The following is a 22,371-nucleotide window of genomic DNA, read 5'->3' as shown; positions in this document are numbered from 1 at the left end:
ACTTGATTTATAAGAATAATATGCAAAGAAAATACAATATTAAAAAAACAAGATGTCTCAATTGTGTTGCTCAAAGGAAAGCAGAGACAGGCACAGTCATGGATGTGATTTCCTCATATTACACTAGTGTGTCTGTAAGCATGTCTAATGTGTTGTACACAAGAAAACCAGACAGCTGTGTCAAAGAGCAGATAGACTAGAGAGAATCATGGAGAGAGAAAAATTATGTGAAGAATAGAAATATGTGGTATGTGATCTGATATGGGGAAGGTCAGCAGCTTACTTTTCTTCCTGCAAAACTGACAGGCCATAAATAAAAAGAAAATCAAGCAAAAAATTTAGTTTTAAGGAGCTCACCACTATTTTTTATACTATCTTTTAAAATATCTACAGACAGATGAAGAGAAATAATCTGAACATTACATTTTTGAATTCAACATGTTTAGTTCACCACCACAAACTGTACTAACACTATTTAATCACTCTGTGTGATTAAATAGACTTTCATTTATTGCCTATTATGTAAGTACCTCTTGGAGAGGGCTGTAGCTAGGCAAAACTGAAAGTTTGAGATATAAGTGATTTTTACAGGGTCTACTGCATTCCTACTCTCCATTATGCAATGATCCCTTATACAACACTAGGCAATTCCTGCCAAAAGAGCAGATCAGAAGAACAGCTTTAGGAAAATCCTGAATGTGCTGAACTTCAGTGTCAGCAGTTCATTGACTTGTGCACTCTAACCACATACTTTGCTTTTGTCCACAGAGGTGTCACCTGTTCCAATTAAGAAAAGTGCTTCTGAAAACACCATACTTCACTTCCAAAAACTATTAACAGAGAGAGTGCACACGGTAACAGAAGGCAAAAAGTTACTGTTTGAACGGCTTTGTAAGCAGGAAGAAATGCAAGACCTCAACAGAACACAGCTGTATGCTGATCCATCAGCCATACAACAGGTTGGTTTCATGAACTTTCTATGAAATTAACATGCAAATAGATTCTGTTAGGTAGTATGAAATGAAATACTTAAGAGTTCATGTTATCCACAGGAGTACATGAGCTTGCTTACCTTTAACACAGTCACTTTCAGTCATTTAAACTAAAACAAGGCGGGAGTTTCCATCATAATCCTTAACTAGCAACTTTTAGTAGTGATGTCAGTTAGTCGAATAAAAATATGACCTCTGCCGATATATCTTGGTTCACCTACATGCCCCCATTAACAGCCTTAATTGAAAGAAAATAATACTTTAACTGATCAAAGAAAACATGTAGTTAAAATTTCATCCCATCATTTCCAATTAGCCTTTCCACTTTCTAACAAGTTAGTCCTCTGCAATTAACTAAGGAGTTGAAGCCATAGGAGAACTTTCTGGTTAGGCAGGGCTGGTGAGGAAACCACAATTCTTAACTCCTTAACCAGCATTTACCCTCCTCCTAGCCTCTCCCCCTGCTTATGTTGGTGTGGGGGAATGTCCTCCTCTGCCTGATGAAGGCTTGCAGCAATGTGCAGCACTGAACTGGAGAATTCAGTGAGCCAGAAAGAAAGCACATGGAATTGATGCCTGCATAGAAGGGGCAGGCATAGTTAGGTCTCTGTTCTGTACTGGGCAAGGTGTCTGTTACGTCCAGTAACCCACATAAAACATAGAAACAGTGCAGGGAACAATGACATGCTAAGAGACAAATGCCAGTCATCACTGTTATTCTGCAAAATCCTACTAGCCACTACTTCATTTTGTGGCTGTGTAAGTACTTTATGGTCTATATTACATTTGCAGGGTTTTTCTTTCAGTGTATTCCAGCAAAACAACTTTCTGGATCTCAGTCATGTTTGGGCATAGACCTACACAGCCCGGCCAAAGCCAGGTCAGTTCCGGGCACATACAAAGGCACAACTCAAACAGTTAAGTTCCTATTGCAGCAGCAACAGCCACCAGGTTTACTTACACACAGAGGCCTAAATTCCACCCACATCCCTCTTCATAAAACTTTATGCTAAACTATTACTGGATATAACGTGTTATTTCCTGCTCTATGCTTAATCATTTTCTTGTCAATTCTTTTATGAGAGACATTACGAAGCCAAATACTTTCCACTAAACTGGATTTAATCTGCCATTTGACCAGAATTTTAAGAACGATTCAGAGAAGTCTGGAGAGAGATACCTAGAAAACAGTAGTTTTTTGACAGTGTTAACTTATACATTGACATGGATACACACTTTCTTTCAGTGTATGCTTATCTACCACTTTTCACATTTTACACTGATTTCTCAGTATAAATTTCTCATTTCTTCTTTGGTTTGTAATACTGTCACTGAAACTCTCATTTCCAACAATACTGGTATCATCACTGGTTTAAAAATCTTTCTTCTCACTCTCTCTTTACAATGGGTTGATTCAAAGGTACATCCTTGAACTTGCATTGTATTACTGGCATACAAAAGTGTTGTCTTTGGAAGGAGGACAAGATTTGCCCCTGTCACCACAGCAGTCAGGTATCCCTATAGAATATGCTGAGTCTACTGAAGACCTCACCATTCCCACATTACTAAAATCACAGATTAGTCCTTCCACATGGGAACCAGAAAAACATGTGACCCAACCCTAATTCAACCAGTACATTTAAGTTTAGTTCAATTATGATGTAAATTATTTGAAGTAACTGTACTGAAAATAAAACGGGTAACTTACATGTTTTGCTCTACCTTCTCTGTTTCACGAGTGCAAGGCTGAAATTGACTTAGTAACTCATTTCAACAAGAAGATTCCCCTTTTCTCCATGCTACTCTGAGTAATCGAGTTCTTGCTGGATGCCCTATCAACCAGTTCATCTCACTAACTTCACACAAGGCTAGCCCATGTAGTAAGAAAAAACCCTAAATGTTTTTTCTGTGTGAGTTGAAGTAGCTCAGCAATTTCCCAGGTGTGCCAGGATTAGTTCTGAAGAGCTGAAAATGTATTTTTGTTGCAGTGTGCCTGTCCTTTTAGAAGAAATTCTAACCTGAGGGAAGCAGTTAGCACTGTAGAGATGACAAACTTAATTTTCAATTCTGTGTGATGCACAAGGACCCCAATCTTTCCAAACCTTGCTGTCATTCAGTACAATGGCCCCCAAACCCCACTTTATCTCCTTCTAGAAAATAAAAAGTAAAGACTTTTAATTCATTAAAATCAGCAGACCTTTCAAGAACACGTATCTGTTTTTAAATGCTGATATTCAGGTGAGAACAATGCAAAAGCACTGAGGCAAACGACTTGCTGAATTCTTAGCAGGTCAGAGCAGAGAACTGCAGAGCACACTTGCAGTCTTTACTTGGAAATTTTTCATATCAACACTAGGTGGTAGACATGAAGCAAGAACTGATAGCAAAAAAAGAACAGAAGTGTCTTTACTTTCCAAGTAAAGAGTTTTTTTCCTCAGTAAACTTTTCAGAGAGCAGGATTTATCTGACAAACAAATGTCCAAAGAAGGTGGACTTCCCTTTGTGTGGGATTCTCTGTGACTGCAAAGTTAGCTTGCTTTTTGTAAATGTTTTGTCAGAAAGCTGTCTTCTGCCCTGCTGTTCATTTATTGTTGATCAAAGATGGCAAGAGATGTCAGGTGTAAGATGGGGCATTTGGCATCATCTGATATTTGCGAGCTACTCCTGTTTATATAGATAACAATTAATTTACTAGAACAGACAAAGTGATATCGAGTCAACCTTTCTTCACTGTGGTTTGTAGTTACAATTCCACCTAACTTTTTGCTTAGAGACAAAATTACCAGGAATATTGCATGTTTAGAATTCTGGTTGTCTAGAGCTATGATCTGTCTCCTTTGGACAGCATCCCCAGGGGTAGTGACAATGGGCTAAATAGAATATTGCTAGGCCAAAGGTTTTCTCAAAACAGTCCCTTCAGAAATAGTATTAGTTAATCCTAATCATCCTTCCAGTATATTTTTATATCCACTCGAGCTTTTGCTGTGGTTGTGCTTTCTGTGATCACAGCTTTACATTTATTACAGTCATGCAATATTTAGTCCGGACACACTGGCCAGTGACACGGAACGTGGGACACCATCTGATGTGTGCTAAATGGTTATGTGTAGGGAACTACCACAGGACTGAAGTGGTTTGGAAAGAGAACCTTTCTTAGACATAGATCCTCAACAGAAAGGACAGAACAAACCATCATGTCCATGTAATTGATCCTGGGAATCTTAATATAATTAGATCATTAAAACCTTCCAGCTTAATAATCAAAACCAAATAAAGATGCCAAGAGCACCAATCCTATAAATAACAGAGATTTTTGGGATTCTCCCTCCTCAAATATCTACATTATTGCCAGAGGACCATTAAGATTAGTGTGAGGGCAAATCTGTCTCCTCTCCAGTTTGCAAATGGTAATACTGAGATTTTTGAGTTGTAGCAGATAAACGGAACTACTACTATACTGACCTACATTAAAAATCTTAATTCTTCTCTAAAGCACACTCATTCACTAAGATGAATGGATTACTGTACACATCTTTGATAGGGTAGTTATTTTGGAAAGTCCTCTGAATGTCCTTTTAGATACTTTGAGAAACTGTTTGGGCCAAAGGCTTTGAGAATGAGCTTCAAGAAGCAGAAATGCTTGCACTGATGGTGGATCCACAAGCAATATCTGAATGACTGGCTTTAAAGACTCTGCATTCTGTCACCCTTTGTTTCTTACATAGCTAGGTATCCTTTGTGTTGGCACAAGCATCCATATGACCGAAGTGTCTACCCCATTGACAGAACTGATTTAAATTAAAACTAACCTAATACAAAGCCCCTCCAGACAGCCCTGCTTTTTTTGCCTTTTTTTTTTTTTTAATGGGAATGGTAATGTAAGTCATGGCAGATAGTGAGGCCAGGAGAGTTTATATGAACTGAACTACCCAGTGATAACAGATTGCTGTGTACAACTCTTCCCTCCATGCATGAGGCTCAAATTTAAGGTGTGAACAGACAAGCCAATCGAGCAGTCCTGTGAAAATTACTGGAGAGCTGTATAATGCCTACAGGGATGACTTATCTACAGCCAAAGTGAAGAAGAATAAAGTCTCACCCCAGCTCTCCAGCTAGGTTAACGTGATGGGAAGTCTATTGGCCACAATAAACGTAACAGAGATATCCTCTTGTATCTCTTGTTTGGCACCCTTTCCCTCCTGTTTCTTCCACTCCTTCTTACATGATCTCATTCCACCTTACTCCACATTCAGAGATAAGAGCTTAGACCAAGCTACATTTTGTGACATGTACATTGAAGAAACTTCAGCTTGGTTAGAATGAAATCTGGCTTCTCTTCACTTTCCTAAAAATGACTGTGCAGGAACCTGAGCCATGCAGGATGTTACGTAAAACAACCTAGCAGATGGAAGAGCTCACCACAGCAAAAACGCCTTGTTCCTCCTCTCTTCTTGCAGGAGCAAGCTTTGCTGAATGTAATTAAGAAGTCAGGCTGTCATCACCTGCAGCACACAATGGCCTAAAACTTGAACAAAGACAGAACTAAGAGGGTTTTTACATCTACATTCTGTGTCTGAAAGTACTCAGAAATGTTCTACCAGCACATAGAGCACGAATGTTCTTGTAAAATAGCGTACAGGCTCAATAACTAGCTAAGCAAACATCTTACTCTGTATATTCCATAAGGGATTTACATAGAAATATGACTAATAACAAAATCTGGTATTTAGACAATGAAGATATTTGACAGTGCACTTCTTGTACCTGGGAATGAAGGATATGTTGAACTCATAAAGTGTTCTTGAGATGAAATGAAAAGATAAATATCTGACATACCCAATTATCAGGATCATTACCTGTAGCATATCTGAGTTCCTCAGAAAATTCCTTCCCATCCAAATACTATTGCAATTTTAAGCTTTTTGATTGAAAGATTCACAGTGCAAGTCACAACACCAATGGTTTGATAAATAGCCTTTAAAAAACCCTATCTTGTAGTCAAGATGTATATAAAACATAGATAAACACTTTGATTATGCTATATTGAATGCAGGTATTTGGAAGGATGGCTAATGAGAAGCAACCAGTGACTTTATCAGACTGAAAGAGAAGTCAAGTGTCTTGACTTACTTTGGTGATTATCTGGATTCTGTTATATGGGTTTTAAAAATGGACTGTAAAACAGGAAAGGTATCAAAAAGCACACTGGCCAAGCCTCCATAGATAAAAAGTTCCATACACAGGCCCAGCTGAGACAAGGAGTATTCCCTGACTTCATGGAACCTCCACCTTCATAGAAGAGGGCTTTTGAAGATTTTTTTCTAAAAATAGTACAGAGTACAAAGCTGGTACATTCAGGTTTCAGTACACAGTATTACTGCCAAAAATATTTTCCAAAGAATTTTGCAAAAAGTTAACAGAAATCACACTTCCTCCAAGATTAACTTTGCAAATTTGTCCTGGTCAAGGACGCAAATGACGTCTAATAGATTTGTAATTCAGAGTAACTCCTCCTCTCTCCCTCACCACCCCCAAGAAAATCCTCTCCTTACCAATATCCTCTGATTTTATTTTGGCATGCTTTCAGTGGATTTTGCAGTGACTTTGTTCCCTGGCTTGCAAAATGCAGAGATTATTTAGACCATCCACTTTTAAGCTCGTTAATTGTTGATGCCAGAGTAACATGATTTGCTTGAGCAGAATTAAAAGTTTCAAACATAATGAGTATTCACTGTTGGCATAGCTGTAAAATGTTACCATGGTGTCAAGTTAAACTGATAAAATGTTCTTAGTGTGTGGAAGGCCTTGATTAGACTGTGAGTAGGAATACACTGGTTTTCATTTTAATTCACAGTTTATAACCATTATAATGCTAATGAAAAGCTGTGTTCTAACTTCTTCTACAAAGGAGTGAGAATTTAAGCCTCAACAACTAGAAGCTGCTTTATAATTATTAAAAAAAATGCAACCCCAGACAGCTTTCAAAGTTGTTTCTGCTAATGTCACAACAGTGAAATTACAAGTTTATCTTTTGTCTTTGATGATGAGCCTACTTATAGGCTCCCAAACTTCTCTTACATATACACATCAATTTTTCGTGTAGAACAGTTTCAGTGAGTGAAGCAGCGAGCACCGCTCATACACACCACTTAACACATGCTTAAATATTTTGATGGGGGCTTGATTTAGCCTACAGTGTTCTGAGTTTTCAGCTGCAAACATCCCCACTGAAGAAAATCTCTTCAGTGCCACAGTAATACAAATGATCAACTAATTCTGGGCCATTTATCAGAAACAGCAAAGTCCTTCACCTTGCTGCAACCAGCTATATCAGAACACAAAGCACAGAGAATTTATGCTGCATGATTTTGTGACATCAAACAAATATTCTGGATTTTTACACAAAGATTTCAGATATTAGAAATTAAAACATGTTCTCCTCTTTGTGGCCCGGGTATCTCAGAAATGCAGCTTGATACAATGCCATGCTTTAGTATTCTGAATTTTAAAATCTAAGACAAATTAAGTGCCAAATTTTGTAATTTGATTCATTGCACAGGACTAATTGCATATAGAACATGCTTGTATCAAAGGCAGTAATCATTACATAAATATCCTTACTAATTTGAAGGTATGTCTAAGGTCTGTATTTTCTAGTGGCTAGTCAAATTTCTGTTAGTCAGTCAGGCCTGACTTGCATGGTCCACTAATAATTACTATAATCTTCTTTCATATTTACTTATTTTTAAAGGCCTATAGTTAAGAGACACGTCTTAGTTTTAAACCATGGGTCTAATGCACTTTACTGATTCAGTTAACTCTGGTTTTCAAGAGACATTTCAAAAAGTAGAAAGAAAAATAGCTGTTCTCCTATTGCTTCCCGATCAGGATGCCAGCTCGTTGTAATAGGAAAAATGAAAAGAGAGAAACATTAGCAAAAAAAATAGAAACATTAACATCTCAGCTATTTAACACTTTTTTATTGAGTGCTTGCAAAGGTATACCTAATGGAACAGACTGTTTCACTTTTACATCTGCAATATTCATGCCTTTAGCAAAGCATCCCTTAAAAATGTTGACTATTACTGAGTTAGATCAGAATCACAGGTAGTGCATATATGCCTTTAGGTGTGTAGCTGCCTGTAGAATTTGTGAATGAATGATGAATTGCAATCATAGTGTAAGTACTGCTGTATACGCCCTCCGCAGGGGACATCTGATATTAAAAACCTCAAGCAAATTAAACATATTTGTCACGTGCCTATCAAAGGAAAAAACAAAACAACCAAAAAGCAAAGCATACTGAAAAGTTGAAGTAAGGTTGCAGTGAAAATTGAGATAATAAGATGCAAATCAATGAAAATACATCAACTGTTTTATTTCCACCTAAGATACCCCAGGTCCATCAGTGTAACTATAAGCACAAACAAGGTAAAACCTTTTCCAGCCTCTTCAGAGAAAAACAATGCAAGCTAAAATGAGACTATTGTTTCATTTTACATGAAAACTATGGCTTTGTTCCTGGGATTTTGGCTGTATCACTCCCAATAAAAACAGTTTTGGTGGACACTGGCAAATATATATACCTGCAGCTGAAAGAGAATTATTAGCACATGAGAGTCAGTAGGGATGCAGTATTTTACCAGGAAAAATATGAATATTAAGTATATGAAAGTATACGAAGCTCTACTGTACTAAACAGAAAATCTCCATGTAAACAATTTTCTATTGTTGATCCAAAACCAATTTCTGAGCAACATTTACATGTCTGTGACCTCAGAAATACAAAGAATATATTTTATCTATTTCAGTGCATGTGTGCTTACCCGTGCCCAGGTTACCTAGGTAGTCTACCTACCTAGACTGTCAAGAATGTGTTTATTTAGCACACTTTCTGCAACTATGAAGTCAAGCACACTAAACAGGCTCAGCAGTACTACTAAACGAGCTTGTGCGTGTCTGGCTGTGCATGTGTTCATGTAAGGAGAATATCCCTTTCAGCATCACTGAAAAAATGAGTGGTATGTGTCAGTCCTTAACATTATCATTTTGAGTACCAACCAAATGGAAGCAGAACCCAAACTTCATTCTGTAGGTCTGCATCCATATGGATTACAGTGAAACAGGTCTGGCGTACATTGCCTAGACAGGTCAGGTAGAAGTTTATTGTATTATGATGTTGAACCTAAACCACTACCGCTAGTAGGAGCCTAAAAACGCTTAAGATCTGCCCCGTTTCGGTAGCATGGGATTGTGTTACACTCTAAGGTGAGCATCTCGAGAACGACCGGCGGGCCTCGCCGCGACTGCGGCAGGTCACGCTCGGCGTGGCTGGGACGGGGCGGCGGGCGCATCCCGCTGTGCGGGGCCTACTCCCTGCCGCCGGGGGCTCATCCCGCCGCCAGGAGCTTATCCCCGCTGCCCAGGGCTCATCCCCGCTTCCCGGGACGCGGCCACGCCGCGGGCTCCGCGCAGGGACGTGCGAACGCCCGGGCCGGTGGCGCGGCCCCGGCAGCGAGAGCGGATGCGACTCAGTCGAGATGCAGCCGAGGTCCAAAGGCGTTCGACAGCTCTCCTTTGGCGGTACCGGCTCGGGAGGCAGGAGGCGGAGGGGTGTTCTTGCACTTCGCCTCCGGGATGCTGCCGGGGCTCTCCGCCGGGGCGGAGCGGAAGGGACCGCTCGGGACGCTCCGCTGCCCTCCCCTCCCAGAGCGCTCCCGCCGGCGGAGACCCGAGGCCCTCCCGGCTGCACGTGCTGCCGCAGGGCCCCCAGCAGCCGCCGCGGCCCGGCCCGACACCGAGCCGCGTCCGGCGGCGCCCTCCGGGCACAGCTCGCCCCCGCGCCCCCTTACCTGTGCTGCAGCCCCACCAGCCCCAGCGTGATCACATGGGGCACGTCCAGCTCCGTGGGCCATGCGCCGGAGGCGATGCAGCCGAACACGCCGCACTCCTCCCGGATGCCCAGCTCCTCCAGCTCCATGGCGCGGGCAGCACGTGGTGGCGCGGCGGCCCCGCTCGCTCGCAGTCCCGGCCCCGCTCCAGCGGCTCCCGCGCGCTGCTGCCGGCGGCGCGCTCAGCCCACACCGCGCTCCGCCCGGGGATCCCGGTGGCCCGCCGGGCGCCTCCCGCCCTCATTTACATACGGGGGGGCGACACCGCAGCCCCGGCCCGCTCCGCCGCCTCGCCCGGCCCCGCCTCCCCTAGATTCGACTGTGCCCGCGACCCCGCGGGGCGCGCCGGGCCGAGGGGATGTTTGCCCGCGGGGTGAGGGCGCGGGGAGGCGCTGCCATTGGCCGGGCGGAGGGCCGGGCTGTTTGCACGGGACGGGGGGTGATGCCGCCGTCCGGGGTTCGCTCGGGGGGCTCGGCGGGCCCGCCCCGCGGGGTAGGGCGGCGATTGGCGGGCGGTGTCGCTGCCCGCTTGCCCGGGCTGCCCGCCCCTTCCGCTGGCCCCTTCTTACCCCGGCGGCCGAGCCCTACGGCGTGAGCTCAGGCTCTCTCCTGTGCCCTAGGTGTCCGTGCCCGCTCCCGCCGCAGCCATGGCCCCCGCAGCATCAGGTAACCGGGCGGCCGTCGGGGGTGGGTCGGTCGGTCGGAGGCCCCGCTCTCGGGGGGCCGGTGCCCGCTCGGCGGCTTGGGGTGTAGGTGCTTGGGAACCAACTTTTTCCCAGCGTGATTTTAATTTTGGGATTTTTTGGTAACTTTTTTTTTCCGGTGGGTAGTCGCTCGTGCGGGAGGGTGGGCAGGGCCGCAGGAGAGGTGGCGGGGGCAGCTCCATGCGCAGGATGCTGGAGGCGGCAGCCGCCCCGCGCCGCGCGTTCCGCGGAGCTCCGCGATTGCCCCGAAGTTGGAAATTTAAAAAAAAAAAAAAAAAGTGGCGGGTCTCTTGGCCGCCCTGCTCAGGCGGCAGGTCCCGGGAGCCGCGGCCGTGGGGCGGTGGGGGTGGCCGGGGCCCCCGGAGCTGCCCGGCCGCGGCTGGCACAGCCCCGCGGCGCCGGGAGCCACGGGCGGAAGCCTCGAGCGGGGCTCTCGGCCTCGCTGTTCGGGGGAGCGTGGCCAAATCCTCCTCGTGCTCAGGGGCCGCAGCGCGGGGTCCTGCTGCATCCCCGTGGACTCCAAGGTAGTGGCTCTGCGTGCGGAAGTAAACAAGTCTTTGTAGTGCAAAAATGACTTTTTTTTTGGTTTTTTTCTGTGTGTGTGTTTTGTTTGGTTGTTTTTTTTTTTGTTCCTCTAGACCTGAAACTTGGCAAAAAAGTTAACGAAGGTAAAACGAAAGAAGTGTACGAGCTGCCAGATATTCCGGGATGTGTTCTCATGCAGTCAAAAGACCAAATAACGGCGGGAAATGCAGCCAGGAAGGACCGAATGGAAGGGAAGGCTGCCATTTCCAACACAACGACAAGCTGTGTGTTTCAGCTGCTTCAGGAAGCTGGTAAGTATTTTAAAGGTAGAATGTGTGTGCTTGTATGTTACAAGCATTATTACAAAACAGTATTGTTTTATAGAAGAGTTTAGCCTGCCTTGAGGCTCTCGCAATTTTTTAAGTTTCTCTTCTGTTAGCTTTTAATTATGCTTTTCTCTCGGGTACTTTAGAACTGGGTGAGTGACTTCTTCACTTGGAACACGAGCATATCTGCAGTAATCTAGTGTTGGAGATAAATGCAATAGTTTCTCCTGCTTGTTTGGACACGCCCCTAATCCCCTCCCCTCTGCTTTTGTCAGTTCTCCCATACGCTACACCTACTTCCTTACTTGTAACTCTGGGCTGCGTGCATCTACCTTGCTTTACTACATCTGCGTACATAGAGCACACTCCTAGCTAGTGGCACTGCTACACTATGTCTTGGCTGTGTGAAATCCCTGTGTGTAAGCTGAAACGTGAAATTAGAGTGTCTTTTCCCCCCTCAGTTGTGTGTTATAGCAGCATAAACTTCATCTAAGCTTTGCACATAACTCTTGCGAGGACCACATTGCAAAATATATTTATCAGTCCATACTGAATGTATCAGGAGCTTAAGCTTTACTTTAAAAGATTCAAAGTACAGTAATTTCACGATTATAAGCCACACCATTTTGACTAAAATTTTGGTCCGAACCCGAAATGCGGCTTATAATCAGGTGCGGCTTATGTACGGACAAAGAACGAAAAGTTACTGTTTTAGTTTGGGGGACAGGTGTCTGCTGAGATAGGCAGGAGCTTCTCTTTGAAATGGAGAATGTAAACCCCCTCCCTCCAAATTATTGTAATTTTGAAATCAAGGGGCTTTCAGGCAAAGATATGGGAATTAGGAATAACAGTTCTTTTCTAGGGAAATTAAAATAGAAATACAGTACTACAAAGAAACAAACTCCAAACCCTGACAAAGTCAGAGTACAACCTGACACCCCGTCAGGCAGGGTGTTGGTAGCAGTCCCATTAAATGGTGGTTGCAGTCCCCTTGCAGTGACAGATGTGATTCAGTTGAAGCAGTGCTCCTGTAGAAGGTGCAGTTTCCCTCTAAAGGTCCAGTGGTGATGTGGACAAATCCGGTTTTCCTCTGGAGTCCAGTGGAGAAAGGGGCTACTTTAGTGTCCCGAGACCTGTTTTTATCTTGGTAAGAAATGTTGGGCTCTTCCCCTGGCTGGAGCAACTTCCAATGGGATGCAGTAATTTTATCAGTCATGCAGTGGGACTCAATGGGCCATTAGCAGAAAATGACTCTCTGGAGGAAGGATGGGTTGTGAAAAGATAAAGAACAATGCCCAGCCTGGTTTCAATGGATGGCCCATTAGCAGAATATCTGCCGTTGAGATAAGGATCACTGCCCCACCCTGACCAGATGGTGATAGAATAGATACCTTTTATCACACCCTGTATTGTAACGTGGGGCTTATATATGGCCAAAGAACGAAAAGTTGCTGACACCCAGAAGTGCGGCTTATCATCGTGAAATTACTATGTTTCTGATGCTAGCAGTGAGTAGTGCGTAAGTTAAGTCACTCAAGTAAGTTTTGCACCACACTTCCAAAAATAGAGCCAGTAGCTTTGCTTTGAGATATTATTTTGAAGTGTCTTTCACTGAGTAGTTTGCAAGTTGCAAAGAGGAATTTGTGCTGGTGGGGAGTCTGCTAACAGTACTAGAATATAGGCACTAGTAAGCTTAGCTGAGATTGCTTTTAGCTGTGTGCTCCATATGCTTTGAAACATTTGCACAAAGACTGCTTCAGGCACCAGCTGAGTTACTCTAGAATTTATATTATCTGTTACAAGGTGTGGTGATAGCTCTTAAACAAACTGTTATATCTTTGTCTCAAGCCTGTATTTTAAGAACTGCTTACACAGAAATATATACCAAATAATTCAGTGTAATCCTGAGTCACTGGCTTTCTTGGGAAGCCTGTTGTGCATACAGTATGAAGACGCCTCCTAGGTATCTGATTATATTTGCAGTTGATTCAAACTTCTAATTTTCATTTAGGAGCAATTAGTGAGATATTTTGCTAATTCTTGAACGGCAGTATTTAAGATAGCAATCAAAATACTTCATATCCTACTGATGTGCACTTTTAACATGAAGAAGCCATTCTGTTGACCTCTCAAAAATCCATGAGTGTCTTGTACTCGTAACTTCCACAGGTGTCATGGAAAAATGTGCAGAGTAAACTGCAGCTGCGTTTTAAAGCAACAAAAGAACTTTCAGGGTTCTTCTCTAGTTTTCTTGTTGGAGTGGTGTAAATGCAGATAACGGGAATGCCTTTATTGTAAAGGGTGTTTGTTTGCTTTGCGCAACTCTTCTTTACCTACTCTTTCAGAGGTGATGATTTACGAAGTTCTGTTAAAGTTTCTCTCCCTTTTATAATGCAGCTAATGGCAGCCAAGCAAAAGCACACATCTACACTGATGGAAAATATAGTAGTGAACCAGACAAGGGCCTTAGTGTGCATTTGATTATTTAAATCATTCTGCCTTTGAAGGAAATGCACCAAGCTTTGAAGAGTCAGTGTTCATATTTTAAGATTTTTGCTTCTTCCTTTATGGTTCTGGAATTGGAATGGAATAGAGCTACTTGGTTCTTGCAGTTCCTTTGCCTTCTGTTTCTGGCAGGTGCCGACTGGGCTTGGCAGTATTCTTGTCCTGGTCAGGTGAGCAATGCAAAGTGGCGTAGAGTCCCCAGGCAGTGCAGAGGAGAGCAGCTGTATTGCACAAACCAGGCCTTTTTAAGCAGTTAGCCCATTACCAGCTACAGAGTTTTGAATCATAACAAGCATAATTTAACCAACCAGCATACACCACGATGTGAACACGTAATGGTTACAGAGCTTGTTTTCCTACCTCTGATTCAGCTGAGTCTCTTTTCCGTAGTCCTTTTCTGCTTAGCCGAAGTAACAGGCCTGAACCATGGTTTTGTAAGGCTTTCCTTTTGTAAGGTTGTACTTTACAGTCAGAGAGAAAGGTGGGACTTTCCTCAAGAGTGAAAAAAGCCATTTTGCACTTTGAGTGCTGATCTGCATGTTGGCTGGCCCTGTTTAAAATGGGGTCCATCACCTTACAATTAAGTAAGAAGGTTGACTTGTTGCAGCAGGTTTGTGTGGATGCTTCTTAATCTGTCTTTTGCCTAATAAATCACCAAGATCCAGTGTCCTAAATAACTCAGTTTGTGATGAAAGGGAGGACAAAGCCATTCTCTGCCCCATCTGCTTTTATTAAGCAAAGTAGTAAAGACTGTTGTGCTCTGTTACTCCTTTGAAAAGCTCCAATTACTGTTCGACCTATAATGGGTCTTTCACCAGAGAGCATGATTGGGTATTTGGTTGCTACTAATTTATATTTTTTAAACAAACAAAAACATTGTGAGGGATAGATTTAATTTTTTAAGGCTCTGTGAACAAAATTATTTTCAAGAATAGGATTTCTGAGTTACAAGTGAGTGTTGTGTGATGAAATTGGCAAAAGTAATGACTTGAGGAAGATACTTGTCTTTTGAAAGCCTGGAATGGGTTTAAAGTACCCTGAAGAGATTCAGTGTGTCTCTTAAGTCTAGGGAAAAACAAGATTCAGATGTACTTAAAGATGTTTGTGTCCACTGTTTTAATTGTGGAATGTGCCTATCAATGGAACTAAGCTGCCATCTTTTTATTTAGGAATCAAAACAGCTTTTGTCAGGAAACAGAGCGACACAGCCTTCATAGCAGCTCACTGTGAAATGATCCCAATTGAATGGGTGTGCAGAAGAATTGCTACTGGCTCTTTCCTCAAGAGAAACCCTGGTGTTAAAGAAGGGTATAAGTTTTACCCACCCAAAATTGAGATGTTTTACAAGGTAAGTTTCCTTTATTGTGATGTTAATCAAACTTAAGCAGAGCTAGAATTCTGTATTATCTCCTTTGAAATGCTGACAGATAAAGCAAGTAGTGCTGGTGGCTGACCAATCCTCTCACTATCAGTAGTTTTGCCATTCTAATATTTTCTTGCATTCTTGTCCAAAAGCTGTTTTGTCCAAAGTCTGTACAGTAGTGACTTACAATGCTATCAAAGAATAACAAGCCAAACTGTACTTAAAACTAGAAAAATGTAGGTAGAAGAGCTTTTTAGGCATAAGCTTAATGCATCAGTTGAAACGGATATGTTAATATATTTGAAGAAATTAAAATAAAAAGTACTTGCATGGTGAGGGTAAGGAGCTAGCTAGTAATTTAGGATTCTGGACTCCTTTGGGAATGTGTACTGAAAGATGTGTTTGGTGAACTGTAATCTAAATTGTTTCTGGTGTACCCTGTTATTCTAAAGGTGGTCAGGTGTTGCAGCAAGTGTTTTTAAGATTACTGTCATTTTTTTAATGCTAATTATAAAATACTAGTTTGAAGCCTGTATTTGTTACTTAGGAAAAAAAAAACCAAAGCAAAACCTTGTATCTTTTAATGGTTATTTTCCTCTTATAGCAAGCTTAAATGAGTATTTGTTCTGGTTTTCTTAACAGGATGATGCTAATAATGATCCGCAGTGGTCTGAAGAGCAAATAATTGAAGCAAAATTCTGTTTTGCTGGACTTACTATTGGCCAAACTGAAGTAGATATTATGTCTCGTTCTACTCAAGCCATTTTTGAGATCCTAGAAAAAGCATGGCAGCCCCAAAACTGCACTCTTGTAGACCTGAAGGTATAAGAACCTAATTTCTCATGATCCTGGTTTTGACAGGAAAAGTATCTCTGTATAATTACTAAAATAGGATTCTTACCATCTCTTTTAGATTGAATTTGGTGTTAATGTGCTGACAAAAGAAATCGTTCTTGCTGATGTTATTGACAATGATTCATGGAGACTGTGGCCAGCAGGAGACAGAAGCCAACAAAAGGACAAACAGGTGGTGCTTTAATCTTTACCTTCTAAGTGAGCAGGGGAGAAGAATGAAGAAAGTTAAAGTCTATAGTTTAACATCTGCTTTCAGAGTGGCTTTTTCTTTGTTACAGAGTAATTTGTATGGTACCTTGTGTCCAAGCCTGTTGTCATTAAGTAGTTTGTCTGGTTTATGGTAGAAGAAAAATCCACTGTGTATCTTCAGCTGGAATATCCAGAGCACTTTTGACTGGAGTTGTCAGGATGAAATGGGGGGTTGACAGGAATTATAAGGATTTGACTTGCACAGATAATAATTAAATAGTTGAGTAACAGATTGGTGGGAAGAACAGAAGTTTTGGTTCCCAGGCCTGCCTCCAAGTTCCTTAGTTTATTCAGAGGGGTATCCTCTACTAGTAGAGATCTGGTTATACCTAGGAGGGAACTGCAGTGAGGATGCTTTTCTTTGTTATTTATTTTGGTTAACCATGAATTCAATAATGTTGCCTCCAAAAGTGTTACTAATAGGCTGTTCCCACATATGAGGCCTGCAAACAAGTTTGAAACAGAATTTGTCCTATATTCAAACTTACAGCATTTTTACTTCTCAAATATCTCTGAAATACGGGATGACTACTTATGAAGGAACTGTTTTGGAAATGCTGCTGCCAGGAGTTTGTCATGGTTGTTGAGACTAGTGATAGAGACCTGTGAAAGTATTGTAAGCCACAGGGGAAAATTTCAAAGTGTATGTGGGAGGAAGGGTATTAATTTTAAATTGGGAAGCAAAACTGCTCTGTTGTTTACTTGACCTGGATTATGTAGTAGCATGCTTGAGTGAATTGCTCTGACAGTCCCCTTGAATAAGGTACATGATAACATCATGTAGAACCTAGGTTTGGTACAGTGCTACTGCAGGTAATCGTGTCATTACAAATCCAATTTTAAAGAAGTTGTATGTTTTTCCTTAAATTTTCCCTGTGGAAAGCTTCCAAAACCTTGATACCCTCGTGGCTGAAAGTATTTCATGTTGTAAATGGCCATAAACTGCAATGTAGAAGGTTGTTTATACCTGGAATCACTAGAAACTGCGCAAATATTTCATTTGAGGCATAATAATAATAATTCTTACCAATTATGGTCTTTTGTGTACCCAGACCACATGAACTTTATCTACTGGTTTTGGCTGGGGTAGGGTTATTTTTCCTGACAATGTCTAATATGGGGCTGTATTTTGGATTTGTGCTGAGCACAAGGTTGATAATACAGCTATGTTTTTGTTATTACTGAGCAGGGCTTACACAGACTCAAAGGCCTTTTCTGCTTTTGGTACTGCCACTGTGGGGAGGAATTTGGGGGTGCATGGGAGGTGGGGAGGAGACACAGCTGGGACAGGTTACCCCAACTGACCAAAGGGTCATTCAGACTATATGGCATCATGCTCAGTGTATGAAGTGTGAGGGAGGGAGGAGGGGCTGTGGGGAGACATTTGGAGTTGGTGTTTTATCTTTCCAAGTCACAGTGATGTGTGATGGGGCCCTGCTGTCCTGGAGATGGCTGAACACCTGCCTGCTCATGGGAAGCAGTGAATGAATTCTTTGTTTTGTCTTGCTTGTGTGTGCAGCTTTTGCTTTGCCTGTTAAACTGTCTTTATTGTGACCCATGAGTTTTCTCAATTCTACATTTCAGATTCTCTCCCTGATCTCTGGTGGGGGAGTGAGTGAAAGGTTATGTGGGGCTTGGCTGCTGGCTGGGGTTAAACCATAACACTTCAATGCTTTTATTTTCCTTTTTTCAGTCCTATCGGGACCTGAAGGAAGTGACTCCTGAAGCACTGCAGATGGTTAAGAGAAACTTTGAATGGGTTTCAGAAAGAGTGGAGGTACCTGTTTTTATATGAACAACACATGTAGACTTTGATAACTGTGCCTTCAATCCTGTTGACTGCTCTTATTTCTCTCTTCCCTCTCCACTCTTTTCTCTAGCTGCTTCTAAAATCAAAGAGCCAAGGTAGAGTTGTGGTGTTAATGGGATCTTCTTCTGACCTCAGTCACTGTGAAAAAATAAAAAAGGCATGTGCAACCTTTGGAATTCCTTGTGAATTAAGAGTGACCTCTGCTCACAAGGGGCCAGATGAAACCCTGAGGATCAAAGCAGAATATGAAGGTAAATGCCAAGAAATACTGATTTGGATTGACACAGCATCATGTTTCAGAATGACTTGGCAACTTCAAAGATTTGTGGGGTTTTTCTATTTTTGTTAAACAGAACACCAATTGTGTTTCACACTTGGTAGTAACATGACTACTCTAAGTAATTGTGGAGTAATGTGTTGTCTTACTGCTCTGCCATAACTTCCATTACTCAAAGTCTAACCTCTGCTTTTATCCCAGTATCAGACCTGCTTTGCCCAAGCCTCGATCATGTTAATAGATTTATTGCAGCATCTTGCTGGTGATGCCAGCATTTCTGGAACAAGGAAGAACAACAGTCTCTCTAGTTGACTGAATATTCTTATATCAGACAAATGTTGCTCCCACCATGTTTTTCTGTTTGATGAAAATATTCTTGCTTATTACTTTTAGATGTCATGAGAAAACACCATGAGTAAAAGATACTTGCTTAAAATTACAGTAAATTCACGAATACAAGCCGCACTGAGTATAAGCCGCATCTCTGGGTGTTGGCAAATATTTCGGTTTTTGTCCATAAATAAGCCACACCCGAATATAAGCCGCTCTGTCGTTCGCAGCGAGGACCCGCGTGCAATTAGTAACAGAACCGCGGGAGGGCGGGGTTTACTGGCTGAGCTAAGGCTGTGCAGGCTCGGCCCGCTAGGGGCTGCTGACGGGGTCAGGTGGCCCAGCCCGGCGCTGCTGCTCGGGCCGGCCGCCGCTGCCACTGGGCTCGGTCACCCCGGGTCGGCGCTGCCCCGCGGTGGCAGGCAGGGACGGAGCTTCCCCCGCTCCTACGGCAGCGGCGGCAGGCGGGGACGGAGCTTTCCCGCGCCGGGCGCGGACAAAGCACCCCGCCTCCTCCCCGAGCCGCGGCAATGGCGGCGTGCACTTTCCCCCCGTCCTCCCCGGGCCACGGCAATGGCTGCACAGGGCTCCCGTTGGCTCCCGGAGCCGCAGCAATGGCGGTGCCCCCCCCCCCCCCCCCCCCCCGTCCTCCTCGAACCGCGGCAATGGTGGCGCACCCCCCCCACCCGTCCTCCCCTGGGCTGCGGCAGAGGAGGGGAGAACTCTCCCGCCTCTCTCCCCGCCCCCCGTGCTGCCTGCAGGGAGCCAGGGCAACACAGTAACACTGTAACAATCGCAGAATGCTGGCTTTTACTGGCAGGTGCTTGGCTCGGCGCCCTGGCTGGCACATCTGGGGTTGTAAATGTCAGAAAATTATTCACATATTAGCCGCCCCCGACTATTAGCCGCACTTCTGAGTTTCCACCAAAATTTTTGTCAAATTGCTGCGGCTTGTATTCGTGAAATTACTGTACTCTTTGCCAAGAAGACTTAACATCTCTTCACAAGTTTTATAGCCTAGCAGAGGAGATACAGGAGTTATTTCTGTGGGAGTGTACACATTCTATGCATACCATTCTACTTGGTGAAACTGCAGATGTGGTAACCGTAGTTAAAACACTCACTGTGAGGTGAACTGTTTCAGATTTAAGTAGAGGAGCCCTTACAGATGCCAGAGGTTTAATGGCTATGTTCTCTACAAAGATAAGCAGCACCTCTTCCTCTGATACTGAGACTTTCCCTCAGAGGCAGAGTAAGAAATGCTAGTTTTAGCTGTGGTAAACAGTAGCTGGGATTTAAGGATGTAAGATTTCTTAGAAGATATTTCTGTAAAGGAGGAAGTTGGGCACAAAATGTTAGTGCCATGTAGTGGAATTGCAAGGATAACTGCAAACACAACTGTGAACTTGGACAAAGTTCCCATGAAAACAAGTGGTAGAAAACAGGGTGGATTGCTTATCTCTGACTTCTTCCCCACCAGGAGATGGAATCCCAACAGTGTTTGTTGCAGTAGCTGGCAGAAGCAATGGTTTGGGGCCAGTAATGTCTGGTAACACTGCTTACCCAGTTGTCAACTGCCCTCCACTCTCAGCTGACTGGGGTACTCAGGATGTGTGGTCCTCTCTTAGACTGCCCAGTGGTAAGATAATCTTCAGCTTATGCTCTTGTTCTGATCTAGCTCTATTTTTTTTGTTGTTGTTTTACTCTACACAAATGGGGCAAGACATTGGAAAAGCAGCTGAATCAGTACCAAATAGAGTCTGTGGAAATATGTCACTTACAGGCTTTGACTTCTTAATAATAGCAAAAAGCCCAATAGAGAGCAAAGATTATGTAGAATAATCTTTTAAAAAAGTAAACCTTGTCTTATCCTTGTTAAACATTTAATTTTGAAATTGAAAATAATATTAATGGGAATTTAATCAATTAAATTTTGATGCATTTTCCTTACGATAAAAATCAAATTGTATCTTTCTCAATGATCAGTGTAGTTAAACCTCAAGTCTTAACTATTAATTCAGTACATTTTTGCGTGTATGAATTTTAACTTTGTTAGTAACTTGAGTGGAGGCCCAGAAGCTTATTATCTCTGTATAAGGGAGTCATTTGCATGATGGCTTTTGGTGTAACATGCCACAAAGCAGTCATATTAAAAGTAATGGAACATGTGACACTTCACTTGCTTTAAAACTGGACCATGTGGCTTCTGGAGGCTGAAACAAGTCTTGTCTTAAATTGTTCTTCAGAGAAAATGTTTTGTTTGACTATAAACTGTGCTTGAGTAAATAGCATTCTCTTCTCCGCAGGTCTTAGCTGTCCTACTACTCTGTCACCTGAAGGAGCTGCCCAGTTTGCTGCCCAGATATTTGGGCTAAATAACCATTTAGTGTGGGCCAAACTGCGATCCAACATGTTAAACACCTGGATCTCCTTGAAGCAGGCTGACAAAAAACTTAGAGAGTGCTCCTTGTAAGTCACACTGACAAGTAACTGTTATTAGTTACACAATGACAATGGCGTGTGCATATTCATTCATATTAGGATTTACCCTTGGATGACCTCAAAAGTCCTGCATCATTTCTTGCAGAAGAAAGCATTGTTAGAGCAGAATAGGAAGTCTGTTGTGTCCTTCCCTTGTGTATTTTTTTAATGTAACAACTAAGTAGAGATGGGGAAGTAGTATTTTAGGTATCTCTTTCTGTTTCTCCAGAATGGTGCTTTTCTGCTTTTCAGTCTATACTGTTAACTACAGACTTTGTAAAGAGAATGATTTGGTGTGATCTAAATAGAATTCAACTACTCTTCTGCATTTCTGTAACAGTAACACTCTTCCATAGTATTAATGTATGTCTTGAACCTTATTAACTGAACTGGAGTGCTGATTAAAGCCAGTGTTGATGCTGTTCTGCTTGCAATGAGGATATGCTTTCTATAGCAATAAAATGGCAACATATGCTGTATTAATTGGAAAAGGGTGTGGAAAAATGTTTTAAAAGCCTGAAATAAATACATGCCTTATTTAAAATACATATATATGCATACATGTATCTTTTTTTAAAAATGTGTGTGTATATTTACTCCATTGATATCTTTTGGAATGATGTGATGAAGTTAATACCAATTTGCTTGTTCATAACAAGCTATAAATACAAATGGCTTGAGTGGCCTGTAATTTGGCCTGTTGCCTGTTTGCTCTAACTCTTACCTAGTCCAGGCTTTGTCCTTTTAAATACTAGGCATATCTACCTTCAATAGTTCTATAGAGCCTATGTGATTATGTTGGACTGTCTTAATACACGTCAATAGCTGTAGCTATTCTGTGTCTATATTTCCTCACTCTTTCTGTGAAAATTTTACTGAACTGAACAGGGGAACACATACTAAACCAACAAACTTCTGGGGCGGGAAGCCTAAGCATGACTTTCTTGTCTTTGCACACACCAGTCTTCTGAGTAGGTAAGATTCTAACAAATATGCAATTACTCAAAAAGTATGTAACATCTATGCTTTTACAATTATAAATAAACTATTGAATGCAAATCTA

The 22,371-nt window shown here is 42.5% G+C and overlaps 2 protein-coding genes across 5 annotated transcripts in view; one reads left to right on the top strand and one right to left on the bottom strand.

Annotated features, from left to right (window-relative positions):
• Positions 1–10,041, bottom strand: part of PPAT (phosphoribosyl pyrophosphate amidotransferase) — a 44,698-nt gene extending 34,657 nt beyond the window's left edge. The window contains exon 1 of the mRNA XM_033059780.1: positions 9,845–10,041. Coding sequence (XP_032915671.1) covers positions 9,845–9,972 — 128 coding nt within the window. The 5' untranslated portion in view covers positions 9,973–10,041. The remainder of the gene's footprint in view (positions 1–9,844) is intronic.
• Positions 1–22,371, top strand: part of PAICS (phosphoribosylaminoimidazole carboxylase and phosphoribosylaminoimidazolesuccinocarboxamide synthase) — a 43,343-nt gene extending 20,972 nt beyond the window's left edge. For 2 of the 4 annotated variants that reach the window (XM_033059776.2, XM_042779258.1), the window contains 10 exons: positions 769–959; positions 10,504–10,549; positions 11,226–11,423; positions 15,113–15,291; positions 15,949–16,128; positions 16,220–16,333; positions 18,104–18,187; positions 18,291–18,471; positions 20,308–20,466; positions 21,134–22,371. In XM_033059776.2, coding sequence (XP_032915667.1) covers positions 769–959; positions 10,504–10,549; positions 11,226–11,423; positions 15,113–15,291; positions 15,949–16,128; positions 16,220–16,333; positions 18,104–18,187; positions 18,291–18,471; positions 20,308–20,466; positions 21,134–21,300 — 1,499 coding nt within the window. In that variant the 3' untranslated portion in view covers positions 21,301–22,371. Of the gene's footprint in view, positions 1–768; positions 960–10,234; positions 10,257–10,503; positions 10,550–11,021; positions 11,112–11,225; positions 11,424–15,112; positions 15,292–15,948; positions 16,129–16,219; positions 16,334–18,103; positions 18,188–18,290; positions 18,472–20,307; positions 20,467–21,133 lie in introns of those variants that run through there. The other 2 variants (XM_033059777.2, XM_033059779.1) reach the window with 2 other exon arrangements.

The sequence above is a fragment of the Catharus ustulatus genome, chromosome 5, assembly GCF_009819885.2.
Source record: "Catharus ustulatus isolate bCatUst1 chromosome 5, bCatUst1.pri.v2, whole genome shotgun sequence".
Lineage (NCBI taxonomy): Eukaryota > Metazoa > Chordata > Aves > Passeriformes > Turdidae > Catharus > Catharus ustulatus.
The sequence above is the reverse complement of the archived record's forward strand: the minus strand, read 5'-3'. Positions and strand labels throughout refer to the sequence as shown.